This window comes from Apteryx rowi, unplaced genomic scaffold (assembly GCF_003343035.1).
Source record: "Apteryx rowi isolate R43461 unplaced genomic scaffold, aptRow1 scaffold_145, whole genome shotgun sequence".
NCBI classification, from domain to species: domain Eukaryota; kingdom Metazoa; phylum Chordata; class Aves; order Apterygiformes; family Apterygidae; genus Apteryx; species Apteryx rowi.
Window position 1 is genome coordinate 720,991 of NW_020447697.1, and position 20,797 is coordinate 741,787.

A 20,797-nucleotide genomic window follows, 5' to 3' on the forward strand; every position below is an offset into this window, starting at 1 on the left:
GCTAGAAAGTGTATAAGTGCTTTGGGCTGTTAACCTAATTCTTGATAATTAGTAATGACATTTATTTCTACATATTGATATACATGAATCTTCTGGCTTTAGAAATAATATAGTGACTATTGCATGAAATATTATAACGCTGCTTGGTCTCCTGGAGCCGCTTAGGAGTACAGATAATTCTTTGAAGATGTCCTTAGTTCAGTGAACTTCCGAAGAGTCTGATTTTCAGGAACAGCAGTCTACTCTCTGCTGACACGCAGTCTCCTGCGGACTGCAGTCTGCTTTGGAGCGGGGCGGTTACAGGAGCAGATACGGTTGTGTAACAGAACTGCCAACTGCTTGCTTTGCGTCAAAACAGCTAAAAACAAACTTCCGTTCCTGACAGCACTGCTGTCAATTTGGGATAGTGACCTTATTAGAGAAGCACAAATAAATTGCTCTACAAAGTATAAAGAATGATCTTCTTGATAAAGAATTGATCTAAAGCAGGATCAAAAAGAAAAAAAAAAGACTTTATTGGTGGCTTAAAAATGACTGTAATGACTTTTAATGACTTTAATGACCTTTAAATATTAATAAATGATTTCACATTTTTATAAAATAGGTTGACATAAACAAAATGTTATTAATTTCAGTGTTCCTGCAACATACTCCTTTAATTTTCTTTGGCAGATATATATTTTTCCTAGTCACAAATTTGCAGATTGTCTTGGAAGCCAGCCTCGGTGGCTTCCCGTCATTCTGCGTCCCCAGGAGACTGCAGGGCAGCTGACATTGCAGTATCTGAGGGAAGAGCTGAAAATGCGGGTGGCATGGGAACTGTGAAGGTGGTTAATTGAGGATCTTGATTTGCCTGGCTTACTTATCTTTTAAAACTGTACTGCTGTCGCACCATTTTAAAGTATGTCAAGGGTATCCATGCTATAAGGGTAAGCATGTTCCTAGTTTCCTGTAAATCCCCTAAGTAATGTAACGCTGATAAGCTAAACTGTTGGGTATTTTATCCTCATGTGGTATACACTTTGGGAAAAGACGTATTATTAAAAAAAAAGGGTTATATTTGTTAGATCCATCTTGCAGCAGTTCTGCTTTTCTTTCAGGAAGTCGTCCTCCAGGGCAGTATGTGTACCACACGTATATGTGTACTACACGTATAGGTATACCACATGTATATGTGTACTACACGTATGTAGCAGACTGCCTGCGATCCTGTGAGGCAGCAGCATCCCCCTTGTGAAGTGGCTGCAACTCGATTTTCTAATTTAACGGTGCACGGCTCTTCAGGCATGAAATTGCTTCCTTCGTGTCGAGCCGTCCCCCTTTGCCTGGCAAGTCCAGGCCTGGAAACCGATGTTCACTGCGATTACAGCTGCTGGCCCAACCAGTTGTTGCTGGGAACGAAGTTAAACTTTGGTACATGCCTGTAAGGAAAATGTGGGAATCAGTTCTCTAAGTTCAGAAGTGAGAAGAGCCTGCATTTATATTCAGCAACAAGAAGGCAACTAATCCTAGTTTCTTTACTAAAATATGGGTCCTTCATGGTTGCACCATACTGTTACGCTATTTTTGGAGAGGACGGGCACTAAGACGAGCAATGGCCACCTCAGCTCAGCGGGTTGTTGGATGCTACTTGTGCAACGCGGTCAGCAGTACAAGTTTGTTTTGGCAGACCCTCACGAGCCATTGCCCGCGAGTGCGGAGAGGTCTTCTGCGCTGTGCGGTGTGAGTGCTGCAGCACCTGCCTTTGCGCGAGCAAAGCTTGCAGAAGGGAAACCGCCCTCTTTGGATGAGCATAATAATCTTCTACTTTGTCCAGATCTCCTAGATCTGAAGAAAATAATAATCACAGCAGTCAGGATCTCCTTGAAATGCAGAGTATTTTCTTACCCGTCTGGATTTGCTGTTGCTGCCTGTGGCTGGACCGACCTTGCTCTTGCTTTGGGTTTGCGTTAGCAGGCGGTGCACTCCAGAAGTGCATTTGCAAAGCCGTGGGTGCTGAGGCCCTGCTGTCGGCTCTGCGAGCGTCCCAGGGCTTTGCTCTGGGTTTGCTCCGGCTGGGTCCCTTGGAGCTCTGGCGCAGTGTGTCCTGGAGCGCTGCGTCGTGTTCGGTGACACCCCCAAGGACGACAGTGCCTGCACTCAGAGGCAGCTCAGCGGTGTGAACCACAGGTGGTAAGAGGAGACCATCAGCTTCAAGACGAACTCTGATCCCAGTTAGAACAGCAATTAGTGTGCTTGTGTAACAGCTCGCCAAATTGCAGCCGTGAGTAAAGTGCAGCAAGTGCAGGAAGACACTTACTGCACCAGATTCCTGTGAGTCTAGTTGAGCTTGTTGCTGATTTTTTAGGGCTTATGTTTTGCAGAAGGATGCAACTGGCATTCCCCAATGAATTGTCTTTCCTTGTTTCCTTTTTTATGAAGCCTACAGCAGTATGATTCTACTTTAATAACTGCTTTGCTTTTAGGAGCATCAGTTATGTCAATAAAAAGGGGTTGCTGAAGAGTCAGAGAAACAGAAATCTCTTATTTGCTTCCAACTTGTCTGTATTTCTGGTCGGAATAAAGGCAGTCCTCTACTTCCAAGGCAATCTTGGCCCTGTGGCAGAAACTCTGGCCACATCCTAAGGTAAGCATCTGTTTTGTTGCATTTGGTTACGGTGGATATAATATCAGGTTATTTCCCCTTCTGGGAAGCTGTTTCACTCTGCTGACAGTGTGGTCTTGTTTTTTAAAAATGTTGGTAGCACACAGAGAAAATTCACATTGTTAGAAAGAGGTGATCTGCAATGATTGTGGGAACGTTAGGAAATAAACCTCAACAGGCAATTCACACTCCTAGTTTGTGCCGCTCCGTAATGGAAGCTGTCCTCCAACTTGCTTACGTGCGTTCATCCGGAGAAGGATGCAACTGTCTACCTTATCCCGTTAGCTATGTTTAAAATGTGTGCATGACTGTTAGGAGTGAGAACACAGTAAGAAAGTCTTCTCCAAATGGCTGCCCAGTAATTTATTTGGTAGATCCTGTGGACTGGAAAGAACCATTTTGAATTTTGAAAACAGCATTATTGTGTTTTAGGAGCTCCAAAAGCCTTTGAAGCGTGTGTCTGGCTGGCACGAAGCAGTACTGAAATCCTGGTAGAATGAGCATTGAATGGCTTCGTAATACCATACTAGCGCTTGGGAATTTACAAAATTGTACTGTTGGCAGTTAATAAAGACAGTCAGATTCCTGTGTGCGGATGACAGCAGGAGCAGGGATGTGCCTGGGTACGCTTGGAGGACCTGGCACGTCCGAGGACCTGTTTGGTTTGCTGCGGTCACCGTCTTGACGGGAGTTCGGTGGAGGGAGGAAGCCCCGAGTCCACCCCGTCAGTTCCCTGCTTTGGGAAGCACAGCGTTGAAGAGCGCCCTGCGCCTGTTAGCGAACGTCAAATGAAAAACGAAGTGACTGTGGCGCAAGAGTATGTCGCTGCTCTTACTTTGCTTGAGGTGATGCAGAATTTCCCCCCCCCACCCGTAGCTGGGGGCTCCACATCTAGCTCCTGCAGATCATCACGCGGCATCAAAATCAGCCTCCAGTCAGTTCTGTGACAGACAAGTTGTGACAGGCAAAATGGCATATGTGGAGCGTATGAAAATAATTTGGATGATTTCCTTGTTCTTGTTTCCTCTACTGCAGATAGAAGAGAGAGATTTTGGAGTTCAAGTTTAATACTTTCTAAAACATTTTGAAAAATATGATAAAATTTAGAGGAAGTTTGAGAATAATTTGGTGAATTTCAAAGAAAATTCAGAAATGATATAATCAACAATAGCACTGGAAATGGAACAAAATTAATTCCCAAAAGCCATTCAGAAAGTCTTGTCTGATTAAGTATGTTTTCCATTACAGATTTGCCCTGCTTTAGGCTGCTAGCCAAATAATAGTTGCTAACATTTTCGACCTCATCAAGTTAAGGTATGGTAATACTCCCACTTAAGGATAAGGTAAAAATCCCCTTAGCTACTGTTGAAAGACTTAAGAATTGCAGTTCTTTGATTTTTTTTTTTTTTTTTTTTAAATGTGGAGAAATTGGGAAGGGGCCTGTAGTATAGTCCTCTGTTGTTTGCTTTTAATAATACTTTTTCTGTGTTACTGTGTTCTTCCTCAAACATGAAAGAATTTGGGGTTTTTAGTAAATGAATTCTGAAGTAACTTCTAGAACATTAAAGCAGTATTTGGGGTTTAAAATCCCCATGGAAGATGTTATATTCAAGGCTACACTCGAAGCTTTATGAACAGTGATTGCTGAAGGTGTGAGTGAAGGGTCTTTGTTCTTATAAACTGCAAACCTATTTATACTTTGTAATGAAACACCAGAGAGCAATTTTCATGACACATTTTCTCATCCATCATCTGCTGGATATAAAAAATGATTAGCTTTGGAGTGTTTTGATGCAATAAAATTCAGTAAGACAATGCAGATGCAGTTCCTTTACAATTCCACTTTCCACTAAGTGAAATAAATTCCTTCTCAATTATTTTCTATTTACCTTTCATTTGCATAAATTTCAGTTTAAAATATGAACTGGTGCAATTTAAGTCATGTATGAAATTTTTCCTACTGTATTTATTAAAACGGGGTTTAAACCTGTGTGTATTGAAATGCTGCAGCAGAATCTATTATATGATACTTCCTTATTTCTCTTGGTTGAAGGTGATAGTTCTCCCTATAGCTGCCAGAAGTAGTCTTCTGCTGCTCCTGTGGGAGTTAAGGGTTGCGTGTGGCTGTGGGAAAGGGGAGACACTACTGATCAAGCTTAAGTCTTTGGAGTCTCTTACTCTGGCAGGGAATTCAAACATTCACATAGTCTTTTCTTCCATTCATAATATTGTACCATATATTTCATTATAGCGGTTTCAGTTTCCCTAAGTATCTTACCGATTTTGTATAAACTACATAGGAGAAAACTGTGTTTTAAGCAATAGGATTACCTTAGTGCAAGATCGCACGCTTAGAAAGAGATTACTGCTTACTGCAAGTAGTTAACTTATATTCCAAAGTGCAATTTTTAGGAAAAAAAAGCCCAACACAGTGAGATGATCTGAATGTGGCACACTGACAGTTATGAAGGGAGAGCTGGGGCACGGGAGCATTCCCTGAATGCGTTCTTCAGCAAGAACGCAGCCCCAGTGACCTTGTCTGGAGAGGTTTGGGCAATCTCTGCAGTAGGTGCAACGGCGGGAGTTCTGCCAGCACCACCCGCGGTGTCCTCGGGGTTTCGGGACAGCATCGCCGAAGGGAGACGGTGATTTTGGTCTTTTTGTCGTTGTGGAGCGACACCAGGACGAATGGCCTTCCGTTATTATCGAACGCTGAATGAACTACTGTTTTGTCAGAGTATCTTTGAAATCAGTGCACCTTTCCTTATGCTTGTAAGTCATGCTCAAGATTGGAGGAAGATGCAAACATTTTTGAATTCAACTTTGTGTGAACATTCCTGTGGATACCAGCAGTTAATCCCACTGGAAATAACGCGCTATACAAGCGTGCGCTTGAAAGCCGCATACAACGAAGCGCAAATAGCATACATTACGGGCCGTTGGCGTAGAGTAAAGTGTCGTGATGCGCCTCGGCATATGATCAGTACACGTTCCTGTGCCTTGGCATATTGCGAGGTATCTGAATGTGATGATAGCGTGTCGTTTCGGTTCCGTAAGGGAGATGAAGAAGTGAGACTTGCTGCCAGCTTTGCCAAGCAGCGGTGCATCCATCTCGGCAACGGTGAGTAATAGCAAACGCTTCGGTCCTTGCGCGCCGATGCCGTCAGAGGGTACCGGCGTGGGGAGTAACGAGAAATGACAGATTCCAGGCTTTCCGTGTTCCGTAATAGCAGAGGGCAGGCCTGAATTTCTGTTCTTCCGCCGCAGAGCCACGAGGGGATGTTGGGGAGGTCGTGTGACTGAGTAAGAGCAGTTGTAGGTGCCGGAGATGTCAGTATTAGTGGTCTGTGCCGATAGACACGTCTTGGGCTGTCGCTGTGTTTTACCTTGGGGGCATCCAGGGCTCAGGAGATGTCTCTGACTGATGGAAAAGTGGTTCCTTGGGCACGAAGGAGCCTGGCCGAGCTGGGAGCAGAGCGAGACGGCGCCTTGTACTTGCTTCCCACCTGAACCTTGTTAGGCTGAAAAATCCCAGGGACTTTTTTTCGGTTGAGATCTTCAGACCTGGTTCTTTATAAGGCAAAACTGACATTGCTGTGTGATCCCGTGGAGCCTTTTGCGATGAAAAGACAGATTCCTTTAACTCGTGATCTACAGTCTTGTCACCGCAACGGGGCCTTAAAGTAGTACGTTAACAGAATATGCGTCGTTCCAAAGGACTAAGCTACGCTAACTAACACCTAGGCTGCCGTAACTATCGTCTGCGAGTATCAAAATAAGGTTAAATATAATCTATATTTATATAGATTATATATCTATATAAACCTATAGATCTATAATCTATAATAATCTATAATAATAAGCAGTTTCACATCTTTTCCAGGGCATATCTTGCCCTCTCTTTTCTTCATTGGGAAGAGGAAGGAGGATTAAGCTTCAGGGGGAGGTGGAGCCGGGCAGTTCCTGATGGCAGAGCGGTGGCCTGGCCGTGCTGGATCATGGTCTGCTGGGAACCATCAGTCCTGTCGAGTCTTCCTTCCACTGGGAGAAAATCTCTGTGGCACTAATCTATACGCCTGCGTGAACTTTTGGAAGGCTTTAGGCAGTTTTGTGTACCTGGGCTGTATACCTGACTGAAGTGCTGTATCCCTAGGACAACTTTTAAACCGCCATCCCTGGATGCAGGAGGATCAAGGGCGTAGTTGGTTTTTGAGGGTCCGCTTCTTCCTCGCCGCCGGATGAGAGTTCCCCTGGACTCCTGCTCCTCCCGCGGGTTCCTCCGGCGCCATCCCACGCTCAGCTGTTCTCGCTTCCTTCGCCAACCTCAAATCCTGGTGGCTGAGAGCACTAAGTTAAAAATACTAACATTTAAAAATTATTAATATTCTAGTTTTCCTGAGGACATTGAGAACTGATAAAAGTTTTCCTAAGAATTGTCATCTGAGAGATTTTTCCCAAATAAGAATACATTTAAATGCATGGAGTTGTTTTAGTATATGTTATAAATAAGTGTTGTTTCTTCTGTTTCTATCTTTGGCCTTTCATATACATTTAAAATTAAATTCAATGCTTATTAATTCTAGAAGGAAACCCAGTATAACTACTGTGGGAATGTGATAAGCTATTTAAAGGTGGACCCTTCCATTTTGTGTAAAATAATTCTTGTGTGTTTGTGGAAATTAACATACCTGGAGATGGTACTAAATTAAGATGACACAAGAACTGCAAGACAGTAAGTTTACTGGAAGGTAACCACAGCTATATAAGGACGAACAAATTTATTGATTCAGTTCTCTGTAGAACTTCTGAGGTTTTGGTGGTTTACTTAACTGCAGCGTTGCTGTTTTTCACAGGCAGTTTTGCAGAGGGTCTTACTGCAAAGGGTAGAATTCATCACTTCTGAGTTTTCCAGTTTTTAGTCCTGGTCTTACTTAATGCACGTTACTGTTAAATTATGGGTGAGTTTTTCTGATGTTTTGATACCGCTTTTGATTTTTGAGCTACGACCTTGTGTTGTATTTGAACAATAATGCTAGAGGCCGACAGAGCACAGGAATTAGGGGGAACGGCCGGTTTGTGGTTGCATTAGCTCAGGTTAGTCCTCAGCGCTCGGGAAGTGCAGCGCGCTGAGGTTTTGTTGCTGTGATAAACTGCAGGCAGAAGAAGCGGGTGTCTGTGTCCCTCCCTCCCTCCCTCCCTCCCGCGGCCCCTTCTCCCGCAGCGCTGTTTTGGGGGGCCGCGAGGTGATGACTAGTATTCGAGACCTGCTCAGCTGGGAGGAAAGCCTGCAGCGGGCTGCGATACCGCAAAATGAGCGTGATGTGACGTGATGAGTTTCAAAACTGGACCGAATCTAAAAGGCAGGAATTCAGGAGAAAAGAGACAGACCTGAGGAAGCAAAATTGAAGCAAGTGCAAAAAGAGAAAGCACAGGTAATTAAGGCAAATTAGAAGTGAGGCGTTTACTTGGGTTTCTGCTTATCTTCTGACATCTGCGCTTGCTGATGCTTTTGCGCAGTCGGAGCCGCGTCGTACGCTGGGGATCCGCGATGCCAGTAGAAGCACGTCTTTCTGCACTGCAATAACAGGCTACTCGCATTTTCACACGCTTACATGTTTCCTTCAGAGAAAAAATATTAGTCCTGTAACAGACTGATTGCCAGCACCATACTGGCAGCTCCTCTGGCATCCAAACCTTTCAGTTCTGCTGATAAAACTGCCCCCGTCCTGCTAGAAGGAATGCCAAAATTTGCTCTATTGAGCCCTCTGTCGGCTGTGACCTTCTGCGACCTGTTTTTTGAAGTTTATCATTGTCTTTCCAAAGCTGGTGAATAGGAAAAAATATGAAACGACAGTGAGAGGGAAGAGATTTGTTCTTGAATGGTATTTAATACTTTATGTGTAGGTACAAAATGATCTCTTTGATCATTATTTTGCTAACGGTGCAGAAGAGAGTGTCAGTCCTAATACAAATTTTGAAAATTATAAATAATGAAATTTCCAGGTTTTTAGAAGGTTTATGTTCACTGTACAGTAAATCTGGTTGCATATAGGAATCATACAAGCGATCAGTATTACAAGTCTTTGCTTTCATTGTTTTATAGTTATTTTCACTAACATAAAGCAATACAAGCAATGACTAAACAATCATGAAAATCCCACAGGTCACATAAACTATATGTATTTTACACAGTTCTAGCTGTTCCCAAATGCATCATCTCAAAACCAGTGCATAGTAAATAGTATATAATACTTATTCTCATTTTTTTTACTCCAAGTCTTTTGCTTTCTTTCATGTGCGACCTTGTGTGTTGAGTTGCTGCACTGGGAGCTTCAGCACAATTCTGAAAGGGAGGAAATCACAGTGCAGTGGTTCCTGTTCACATAATTCACACGTAGCCGAAGGGAAAGATGGTAAATAGGTAGAGTCTCGCTCTGTTTCCATGTTATTGATCTTGGAAAATGTGTTTTCCTCACGTTTAAACAGCTGTATTTACTTCTTGTGTATTCATGAAGTGACATCTGATGACTGTATGAGGAAAAGCTGGTTTTTCTGGAGAGCGTTTCCAGCGTTAGTACGTGTGGAGCGATCAGAAGACGTTGCAAATGGTGTCGGGATGGCGGGAGGGAGCCCGTGTGCTCGTGACCGCTGCGCGTGAGTAGCAGGTGACTTATTTATCGCTTCTTCAGTGCGTGCTGTACTTTTAAAGGAGAAAAAAGGCGGTGTGAGTCACTGTAATTATCTCGGTAAAGGGAAGCGAAAGGTTTTTTTATCTTGCCTGCGCTTACGGGCGCTTTCAAACGGGTGAAGCGTGCCGTGGCTCTGCGCGGGGTTGAGGCACGGTTAGAGGAGCGCTGCGAGCACGGAAGAGAGCTTGGTGGAGACCTGGGCTTCCCTGGGGAAAGGGCGCTGCGGAGCCCCGGATCGCGGGAATGTTGCTTTCCCGCGCCCGAGCCGGGTTTCACCAAAACCGCCAGCCCCGAAGACGACGATACGCAGCCGGGAGCGAGGCAGCACTGCAAATTAGCAGTGTTTGCGTGGATCGCGGTTGTTTTTCCCTTGCGCGTCTTGCGACTGCCAACGTGAATTACTTCAGAGCGAGAACAGCGATTATACACCCACCGCGTGGTTGTAATAACTCCTGGTCTTTGTTGTCTAACTTTTAAGGTGAATCGAACGCGTGTGAAAACTGCTTGAGTGAGTTCAGTGAAAACTAATTAACGTCTTGCTTTCATCGGAGAACGAAGGCGTATTGGGAAAACCATAAACCGCTCGTTCAGACCCGTCTCGGCCTAATGGATGTTTCAGTCCTCCTGCCTGCCCTCCGTGCTTTCTTCTGTCCGTCTGTAACTAGGTGGTTGAAGGTGTTGGGTTCGTGGTGGGGTGGTGGCCCTTGCTGGGTAGGTAGACGCCGGAGACGTCCGGGATGTGCGCTAGAAAAGGGACCGAGGACAACGGGATCCGTGCGAGTCTGTACGCAGGGCAGCGTGCCGCGTCGGCGAGCCAGGAATTGGCGGAGCGCTCTGGTGTTAGGTATTGGGCAGACAAACGGGAATAAAAAGAGAAGTAGAAGCATTCCTCGCTTTATGGTACGTTAACTGCTGTTGAGTCACTGTGAAAATTTTGAAGATGGACATACGGTAGTTACGGTGTTCCCAGATTTTATGACCGGATTTATGACAATTTAGATTGGTCTATTGCAAAACAAGCTGGTGACGTTTTTTCTTTAATTCAAGCAATAAACGTTTTCACCGTGGGACCAATGGTCCTAGAGTCAAGTCACACCAGTGACCAGTGCAGGAGTCAGCTATGTTGTGCACGCACCCATAATTAACAAGCTCTAATGACTTCTCATTCATGTACAGTTTGCCAGTTCCAGATCAGCTGTTTTTTTTACAATTTGGTCCTTAGGTCACTGTCTTCCTGTGGTGAAAAGCTACCTCCTTTCTGAGGAGGCACTAGCGTGTTTAAGAAAAAAACATAATGCAGCACGAAATATCTCTTGAACTTCTGCTCTGCAATTTTATTGGTTTTTGAGATGAGCCCAGCATATTGCTATCCAGTGATAGTCTGTGTTTTTCTAAAAGCCAAAGTGACTGGAATTATCAGATGGCCTGAAGGAGTTTATGCTGTCGTAATTTGTCTTGCTTCATGGCTGTGGCAGGAATCCAAAAACTTGTACAGAAACCTGTCTGATCACTAAAGCACAAATAACAACCCCCAAAATATATCTAAAAATCTTACAAAGTAGCACATGTCGTTACTGGGGTCAGAGCTGTGATGTGAATGCCTGTTGTTGACGATGCTGATGCCTAGTTAATGCGTCGCCCGTGACCCCCGCTTTGCAAAACCAGCCTTCCACTAGTGAAGCGGCTTTCCAGGAACGCCCGGAAAAAAAGTTAAATTTATTGTAATTTAATTAGTTCAATTAGTTGTTGTAGTTTAATACTGTAATACAGACAAAGTACCAGCATTTACCATTTCTGCTGAAGTCAAATGACCCAAATTAAACAAAGTGAATAGATTTAATTGTCTGATGAGCAGATCACATATCAACAAATCCCAGCGCATCACTTGATGTGCTTGAGGCGCTGTGCATAGAAGATCTGCAGGATGAACTGATTTGGAAGTTGAATAATCTTGCTTCAGAGGTGATAGTAGTCCCACTGCACAATTGTCTGTGAAGCTAAGGAGAGACGTCGCAGCAGAGGCTTTTGGTGTCAACAGAGACAAATGTGAATAAAAAGAGAAGTAGAAGCATTCCTCACTCGTAATCCATTTGCAGCGTATGCTCTTCAGCAAGCCTAAAGCCCGTTTTCCTCCAGACGTTCCTCGTGTAGATTTTCTTAAAGATTAACTCTGCCCCCTTTTTCCGCCCCCCTCCCTTTTTTTTTTCTTTCCCTCGTGGCAGGTGCAAGACAAAAGTCTACGCCGACGAGCTGCCCAACGCCAGCGTCGTTATCGTGTTCCACAACGAGGCCTGGAGCACCTTGCTGCGGACCGTTCACAGCGTCATCAACCGGTCCCCGCATCACCTGCTTGCCGAAATCATCCTGGTCGACGATGCCAGCGAGAGAGGTATGGTGGTGCCGTTCCCGCTGCGCCCCGGCCGGGGGGTCCGGCGACGCGAGACGGGAGTCGCCTTGCGCGTTCCCTTGCAGCCTCAGGACGGAGGATCCCGCAGGAAGGACTGTCGGACGCGCTTCCTTTTGATCCCTAACGAAGCTAGGGATGGTGTAATTGCTTCCCGGGTGCGCTTGCTGAGCAAACGGGCTCTTGTGTATGTGGGGAGAGTTAAAACACGTTTTCAAAGGGTCACCGAGAAGAAGCTTGGTTGTCAGTCTATATACGGTGCTCCTAGCCGGAATTTCGTTAGTGCTGTTTTACACAATCCTGTATCATTTCAGCGTTTCCTACCGCTGTGAAAGGCAGAATTCTTTCTCGCACATCTCTGCCTCCGTCTCTCTTGCTGCCTCTCAAAAAACAGCCCTCTTCTGTGTTTTAAGTTTGCCCGCATGTCAGGGCTGAGCCAGTTTCCTTGCGTTGCTGTTTCGAAAAGCCAGTGTATGTTGTTAACTTCATTTGGTTTTGTCTTTTTTTTTAGTTAACAATGATTGGGCTTTTTGATGTTAAAAAAAAAAAAAAAAAAAAATCAGGGTTTAGAAACAAAACGGTCTGCAACTGAAAATGATATTGTTTGGAAATGGAATCATATTCTAAAGATGGAATTGATGGAATGAGAAACAAATTTACCTGGAATAGCCAGGTGTTTCAAGTACCAACTTTTTTTAATGGCAAATACAACGTATTTGCAATTACTCAATTGATTAAAAAAAAAATCCAATAGTCTCATCCTGTGTGCTTAGTTGGAATTAGTTTTATATTTCTTTTTATGAAGTTGCAGATTTTGGTAAATTACAAAAAACACCTTTGAAGAGGACAGGGAATTCTCTGCAGTGCGTAACACAGTGTTGGGTGAATGCCGCTTCTTTGTAGCGCAGAGGAGCCATACGCTGTATTTCCAAATGTAGCAGTGCCCAGGCTGCAGAGCTAGTTTTCACCCCCCCACCGCTCACACCCAGTCGGGTTTCCTTGTTTCCTCCTCATAAAGAAGGTGCAAGTTCAGCCACCCCTTGTTTCTGCCCCCCAGAGCAGCAGCATCATTCCGATTACCCTCCTGGATTCCCATCCTTCCGAAAATGAGCAGGCTTAATATTTCTTCATGCTAGAAGGTAGAGAAAGGCTTTAGACCAAGTGACTAAAAATTTTTTTTAAAGCAAAGTATATAGGAATCTTAAGTGCTCAAACAGTGAAATTCATCAAAAATAGCCATATTTGTAATTAGCCGTTAACAAATTAGCAGAAGTGTAATCATTTTGCACTCGATGTTGATTGCTGACTTATTTTTGGAAACCGATCATGCACTGTTTAAAATCTTTTTATTTCTGTGCTGTTTCCATGCAGCGTTCAGGTACGTGCTTGTGTATACGCGCAGACTGCGTCGTGTACGGCTGCGCTGGGCCGAGCTGCGGTGCAGACCTCCCTGTCTCAGCGCTCGGGCTTCGCAAGAGCTGTAGATGTGACACAATCTATCTCCTGCATCATGCTGCAGCCTTTAGTTTGCCAAAGTTTATGCACTGCTGGATTTTGCAGGAGCAATCTGTGGAGTGACTAGCATGACGCGTAAACTGTACGGTTATATTTGGAATCCTCCTTAGTTGCTGAACGTAGCTGAAACAAAATGTTTTTTCTCTGTTTTTCTGATTTTTCTGGTTGTATTTGGCAGATTTTTTGAAGGCCTCACTGGAGAACTACGTGAAAAATTTGGAAGTGTCGATAAAAATTATCAGGATGGAGCAGAGGTCAGGACTGATCCGTGCTCGGCTCAGAGGCGCCGCGGCTTCTAGAGGCCAGGTCATAACTTTCCTCGACGCGCACTGCGAATGCACGGCGGGCTGGCTGGAGCCGCTCCTGGCGAGGATAAAGGAGGACAGGTAAGGGCTGGCAGGTCCGTGGGCGGCCGCGCCGGAGCCGCGCGGAGGCTTCGCCGCCGAGCCGCAGACCCTGCCGGCTTAACTGCGCGCCTGGAAGCTGGAGTTTATCGTCGTTTATGGGAGATGTATTGCGTGTGCTTGCGGAGCAGCCCGCCGGCTGCGTTCGTAGCAGTGCTGCGGGCTTTATGCGGGGGGGGGGGGTTGTGAGCGCGGCGGGAGCTCTTGCTGTTCGGAGAGGATTTGGCAGCTCAGCTGGGAGCCTGTGAGCGGGGTTAGGTGTTGGCAGCTTTCAGCTATTAGGAATGCAGCGAGGAGTCAATGTTTCCAAAAAGCCACTGACAACAGGGATAAGTGAATTTTGCATGGCCTGATTTCTGGAAGAGAAGCCCTGCACTGAGCGTTAGCAAAAAAATATATATATTTTTTTTGCAATGAAGTCACAAAGGAGAAGAATGGGATATTTAGCATATTACATGGATTAAATTATTTTATTTAAAAAGAGCTGATCTTTTCTTACAGGAAAACTGTCGTCTGCCCAATCATCGACGTGATCAGTGATGACACGTTTGAATACATGGCTGGGTCCGATATGACTTACGGAGGGTTTAACTGGAAACTTAATTTTCGCTGGTATCCGGTTCCCCAGAGAGAGATGGACAGGAGGAAAGGAGACCGAACCTTGCCTGTGAGGTAAGGAGAATGGATCGAGAGTACCGTGATATTTGAGACTATTAGATAGTTGCTTAAGTAGATAATAACATTTAATAATTAAGATTTTGCTATCATATCAGAGAACACATGTCAGATAGCTGTGGTACACCCTTCAGTGTATAGAAGACCAAAGTCTGACCTATCCTTAATGCTGCGATTTAGTTATCAGAGCTGAGTAAACTCATCTATATTGTCTTTTGAATGTGCAATAAAGATAGATGCTATCTGCTCTGTAAGTATTTGAGTTCCCTCCATGTTCGTTTTTTGCAAATAACCTGTTGAACTTATGCTTACAGACATTATTGTTCTTTTGTAATTTAAAGCACGTATTAGAACATATTTCTGAAATGCTTATCTTTGAACATTTTACCCAAGTATTTTCTAATGACACTTTACACGCCTTGAAATGTATGCTTTTATTGCCTAGAAAATAAAATTGATGACAGTACACGCCCAGTCAAAAGTGATCTAGCGGTATGTTCTGAATTCCTGTGATCATTCCCGAACTGTCATTTAACTGCTCAAACCAAGGACTGTAACAAAACCTGTAGGAAAATTTTAAATGAAACTGAAATGGAATAAATTGAATAAACTACTTGCAGTGGGTTGTTTGCTCAGCTCTAATAGCTTCTCTGGTCTTCCTGAAAACTGAAAAAAGCTTTCACAAGTGGATGTAATGGTTTCAAACCTGTCTAAGAGACATAACGAAGTTGAAAAAATTCCAATCCTGCATACCCTGTGATTGTATGCAACAGGCAGATAAAGAGAGAGCCAACTCTTGTGACAACAGTTTGCAGCAAAGCTTTAAGGAAAATTTCCAGGTAAGACAGTGGATGGGCAAAGAAAAGTTTTTTATAATTACTTTTGCTGGAAATGGCAAAAAAATTGTCATTTTACCTTCTTCAAAGTCTGGAGTCAGGGAAGTGTTGGATTTTTTTTTTTAAGATTTCTTTCTCGGGAAACCATCTCAGGAAGCATCTTACCTTCCACGTCTTTATTTTGGGAAAGGGGAAAGCCGCGCCATCGCTGTCTGAGTCATTATTTAGAGTAGAGGGGTTAGACGTTTCTGCGCAGTTGAAGGGAGGTCAGCGGAGGTTTCCTGGGCTGCTTCTGCGCTGTGCCCGCTCCCTCGGGGCTGACTCTGGCTGCCCTGCTCAGCCGGTCTCCGTTCAGGACGTTCCTTTTTATTTCCGTTCGGCTGCTGCCTGCTGCCTGGAGCCTCGCTGGCCCACGGGCGCAGCTGCGGCGCCTTGCTGCTCCGGCCGACGTCCGGGCTCGCGCCTTCGGCTGCGGCGGAAGCGGCCGCGTGAGCTCAGTCCCTTGCCTTAGCAGAGCTAAGGTTGCCTTCGGGAGAACTAACCAAACCTCGGACCCTGTTGCTGGTAAATAGGATTTTTTTTTTTTTTTAAACGTGAGCTATTTTAAATGCTCATTTTGCTGTGCAAAGTGGTTATTCTTTTCCTGGCAGTACGATGTGGAGGGTCAGCAGCTGACTCCTCGGGAGGAGGCTGGGGACCAGCGGTCGGACCAGGACGGGCTGCAGCCTGCCCGCGCTGGCGGAGCGCGCCTCCGCGCCGAGGGAGCTCCCCTGCGGCTGGGCTGCGGCTCGGTTTTCATGCCACCTTCAGTCTGGTTGAGCCCGGTTTTCCAGGATACCTGCTCCCAGTGCCTTGTTTAAATTTAAAGCGCTTGCAAAGCGTTTGACAGAAGTGCTATGGAAGTACGCAGGGCATCGGGCTGCACTCGTGCATTTTGCAAAGCCTCGGATAAGTGGAGTGGCCTTAAAAGCGAGCAGTGTCCCCGTGCGCAGAAATGGGCTTTGGCATCAACAGAAGCAGGATGATGGAAAGGTTTTTGACTCAGGATACCTATTTTCCTCCAGAAAGTCCAGAAGTCCACCAGAAGCTGTTTGATTCAAGCCGCGGGGTGTGGGAAATCCTGGGAGTTAATTCTCCTGCCCACCTCCGCAAGCTCGTGCCTTGCTGGCTCTGCCACGCGCGCTCTACGGCTGCTTCTCCCACCGCTTGCTTTGCTCTATTTATCCTGTCTCTCTTGTGCCGAGCAAATTCACAGACATATGGAGTTTTCGGAGAGATGCAAATCTGAGTTCGTATTTCCTCCTTTTGAAATAGAGCAGTACTTAAAATTAATCCAGAATCGTACTTGTAATTGACTCTTAAAATGATTGAAATAAAAATAATTCGTAGGGCAGAGAAGGCAGTGAAAGAAGAGCATGTTTTCACCTGGGTTACGCTTTTAGCTAGTCACTGCTTGGGCCTTTGGGAGCTCTCCCAGTAAGGACGGACGTTAGCAAGCAGAGGCGGGCGAAGCGGTAGGGGTGCAGAGCGTCCGGGACGGTCGCTTCCGCGGGTGCTGCGGGGTGAAGAGGTGCCTCTGAGTGCGTGAAATTGTCCTAGCTTAACAACAAAGTTTTAACTTTCAGACATACATGCCCTTTCCAGCCACATTGTCCAGCCACTTCAGCCTCTTCTGCGTCAAATATGTCTTCTGAGATATTTCCTATCTCATTTTCCCGTTTACATTATGAGGAGGGAACCAGGAAAACAAGTGAGCCTTGCAGCTCTCTTGATCCAGTCTCTTGCTGACCCAGGGAATGAGTCGTGAGGGTAAAGACCCTTAAAAAGAACAAGCTACCATGCATAGCTCTCCTTTAAACACGGAGGCTGCGAACTCGAACAGCTCATCTGAGCATAACTGCCATGAAATGAAATTTAATCGCCTGCAGAATCCTTGCCATCCCCACGCTCTTCGTTCTTCCCAGTCAAAATTAATACCTGACATTTCATTTGGAAACACTAGCAGCTGGTGGAAATTCTGAGCGGGCTATAATGGCTGTCATATAGGAAACAACATTTAATAAGTCATCAGCTGCTTTCGATGCTAGCTGGTATTTCCAAAAGCTTAGAAAAAGCAGTCCAAGAGATCATGGCAATGCATCAGCTTTGAGGTGTCATAAACAGAATAGCAAATTCTGCATCCAGAGAGAAAAGGTGTAATATTTCAGCTAAGTTCAGACTGCTTTGTGGCAGCTATTGCTACCTGAATACTCAAAAAAAAATGGAGGGATAAAACTAAACAAAAGCCTAACCCATACCAAAAATTTACAAATTGGTGAGCCCATTTTTTTTTTCAGTTTCTTGTAACTTTACCCTATCTGTCACATCATTTCAGTCTCATGCAGGTTGAGTATGTGTGTATTCATATTTTTTCTTTGTAGTCAATGCAATAAGTCTAGAATACATAAAGATCATTCAATTACATGTTTGTTTGCATAAATATGTAATATAACCATTGCACTCAAATTCTGCTTTTTGATGCACTAAAACTCCATGCAATTGGGAGAAACGTTTACTCAAAATATTTGTCTTCCATAAAAACATTGATAAATTCCTACCTTTACTTTTTATGTTTAATATCATAATGCATACAGTTTCAAAATATGTTTTTTTATTAATTATTTATATTATTGCATATATTCCATATAAAAAAGGAGCTCAAGATAGTTCGCTCCTAAGAGGAGATCACTTTAGTCAGTATGAGCAGAGTTCAGCCATCACATACTCTGTGACTGTTAATCCCAATGAAAGGTTAAACACAGAACATGCTGTATTTTTAAAAGAAGATATCTTATTCTTTCTAGTTAGTAGATATGAAACACAACTTGCTTGTTTGCCTAAGGTATTAAAAGAGCTGTTAAATTTGTATGTTAGGGATTTGAGTCAACTGAAATAACCACCTTTGCTGGAATGTTTAGAATTAATGGGAAAAGGTTAATTAATTCAATGACTGGTATTAAAAACCTACAGCTAATTGTCATGCAATATAGCTGTAAAAACATTCTCACTGTAATCTATTACAAAAAGTTAGAGTTTGTTTGGTTTTTAGCAAAGGGAACTGCGGGAATGTGTAGATGCCTCTCATACTAATGACTGACACCTAGCCTGGGTCAAAGTGAGGTCTGACCTAAGATACCTACACGTACACCCTTGTTGTTGCTGTTCTTCACACGTTAATCCCTAGCGTTTTGGACCTTTATTTTCTTCTTTCGATTCTTAAGCACTAGTCTAATGTCCTTTTCCTTGTTGCTCTTTCCTTGTTCCTTTCTATCTGGTTTTCTGTCAGGTCACCTGTCACCGTGGTAGCTTAACATTTCCAGCAGTAGCCTAGGATGGTGACTTTAACCAAAGAACTCACGGTTTCTGCGAAGGTAGATGCTGGTCCCAGTTTACAGCTTACTGCCGTAGCTGTGAGGATGCAAACAGAGCAGTCCTGGGCACTGCACGATAGGTTGTGCCACCTCCTTCCCAACCTCCCGAGGTACAGAAATCAAATACGAGCTGTGACGTGGAGTGCAAGTGTTACCTGGGCCGTGGAGATTGCATGGGCTTCCAGGTGCTCCTTCAGAGCAGCGTTTCTTGCTTTGAAGGTACGCTGGGGCAAACTCTGGCTTTGTAAACTTTGTGGATGGTTAGACCTGTTCAAAAGGTGTTATTTTAAGTGCAGAGCCCGTTTCTTCTGTTCACAGAGAGCTCTCTGGGAGCAGAACAGGAGGGCTTGACCCATAGGTGGGGGTTGTGGCCAGAAGCCCGCTGGCCTTCAAGTGCTGGAAAGCTCCTGTGGGAGCAAGGCCTGGCTCCAGGACTTTGCTCCCTGTTGATTCGGTGGGAATAAAGCGGACAGGGCAAAACAGTTGTTATTCCTTTAGCTCTAGGTAATAATACAGTAAAGGTACAAGTTAAGGCCTCCTGCAGATGATGAGCTGGATGTGGATAGGTCTGTGAATTACTAAAATAGAGTGTTTTGGGCAATGCGGTTGGTTTTCAGGTGTGGCCTGTCTCTGTTTCGCAGGTAAATGTTCATGGAGAGTGCCAACTAAATCAGATACTCTTGTTAAATCTTTCGTTAGTATTTTCCTTAAAAGCCCTTGCACAGTATTTGTACTTTGCAGAACGTCCCTTGCCTTTAAGTGAGTTCGTTCCTCCTCCTGTGATTTTGCCTGCGGCAGTCAAGTACTGTCTGTGCTGCGATCAGCTAACAAACATCTTGTCTTCCTACATCTACAGTATTAAAAAAATAAAGTGTTTCTGTGCTGGACATATTGCAGGCTCTCCACAGCACATTTCTCTGTGCATTTCCATATTTGCCCGTAATTTTTGTAAGCTGAAGACACAGCAGGCTGATACTCACTTATAAACACTTGCTAAAAAATACTTTCATTCTGAAAATCTCTTCTCAAGCATCAGTTAGTTACAACAAGGAGAAATACAAGATCAAATATTGGGAGCATGTTTTAGTTACCTTATTAGTATTACGAGTAATTAAACTTAGGTTTGATTACAGCTAATACTGCCTAGGTGACGTACAATGGTTTTAGGAACTGATGTCCAAAGAAAATCTTATTCCAAAATAAATGAGTAGTGGTGTTATTCTTTAGTGATGTTACCATTGCTCAAGAAACATTACATCTAACATTTGCAGTGCCTTAGGGTGCAGTGTTCTGCCTAGTTTGCCGGCTCTGCTGCGTGCCGTGTGCGTGCCTAGAGCGCAGGGAGAGGAGGGAGGACACGGGCAGCTGGCACAGTCGGCTCTGCCTGCAGCGGGTGCCGGTGGCACTGCCGTCACAGCTGCCTCGTCAGGAGAAACGCTTCTTGCAGAGGAACGGGTGCGCTCCCAACTGTGCGTTGGGGCTGTTCACCTGCCAGGCTGCCTGCTGAAGACCTCCGTAAGAGGGTGAATTTTGTCGTAGGTTCTTGGGCTTGGATCTTTTATTTTTGGCGTGTTTGCTGTTCGCTGCAGCTGGACTGAAATCACCCAGAATTTGCATGTCATGAAGCGCTAAACAGCCATCAAATGAGAGGCCTGTTGACTTAGTCGTACAAACATTGACCAGAATTGAAATGATAAACTGACAGTAAGGGCTGTGGTCTCGCACGTAATCCGTGGAGATGCATTTCCTCACCTGGCACCTTTGCTGAGCGTAGGTTAAATAGTCACAGTAGAAAGGCAAGCACTTAGAAATGGGAATTCGTGGGGCCATTTGGGGTGTCTGCACCGAATTCAAAGCTTGGAGGAAGGAGGGCAAGGTGGCACCAAGCAGCACGGAGGAGCTCCCGCTCCGCGGCCCCTTTGACATGGAAGGGATGGTGCCGGTATGGGACTGGCCATGAGCTCCTGGGGCTGCTGTGTGGCCTGGGACACCCCTGGGGGTCTAAGTCGTGGCATGCTCTCGTCTCCATCCATCGTGGGTCCAACCTGTGTGGTCTGGGACACCGCTGGGGTCTAAGTCGTGGCATGCTCTTGTCTCCATCCATCGCGGGTCCAACCTGTGTGGCCTGGGACACCGCTGGGGGTCTAAGTCGTGGCATGCTCTCGTCTCCATCCATCGCGGGTCCAACCTGTGTGGTCTGGGACACCGCTGGGGGTCTAA

General features: G+C 44.9%; 1 protein-coding gene across 2 annotated transcripts in view; it reads left to right on the top strand.

Moving 5' to 3' along the window:
* GALNT13 (polypeptide N-acetylgalactosaminyltransferase 13) overlaps positions 1-20,797 on the top strand; it is a 143,826-nt gene that overhangs the window by 59,957 nt on the left and 63,072 nt on the right. For both annotated transcript variants that reach the window (XM_026058298.1, XM_026058297.1), the window contains exons 3-5: positions 11,556-11,722; positions 13,431-13,638; positions 14,158-14,328. In XM_026058298.1, coding sequence (XP_025914083.1) covers positions 11,556-11,722; positions 13,431-13,638; positions 14,158-14,328 — 546 coding nt within the window. The remainder of the gene's footprint in view (positions 1-11,555; positions 11,723-13,430; positions 13,639-14,157; positions 14,329-20,797) is intronic.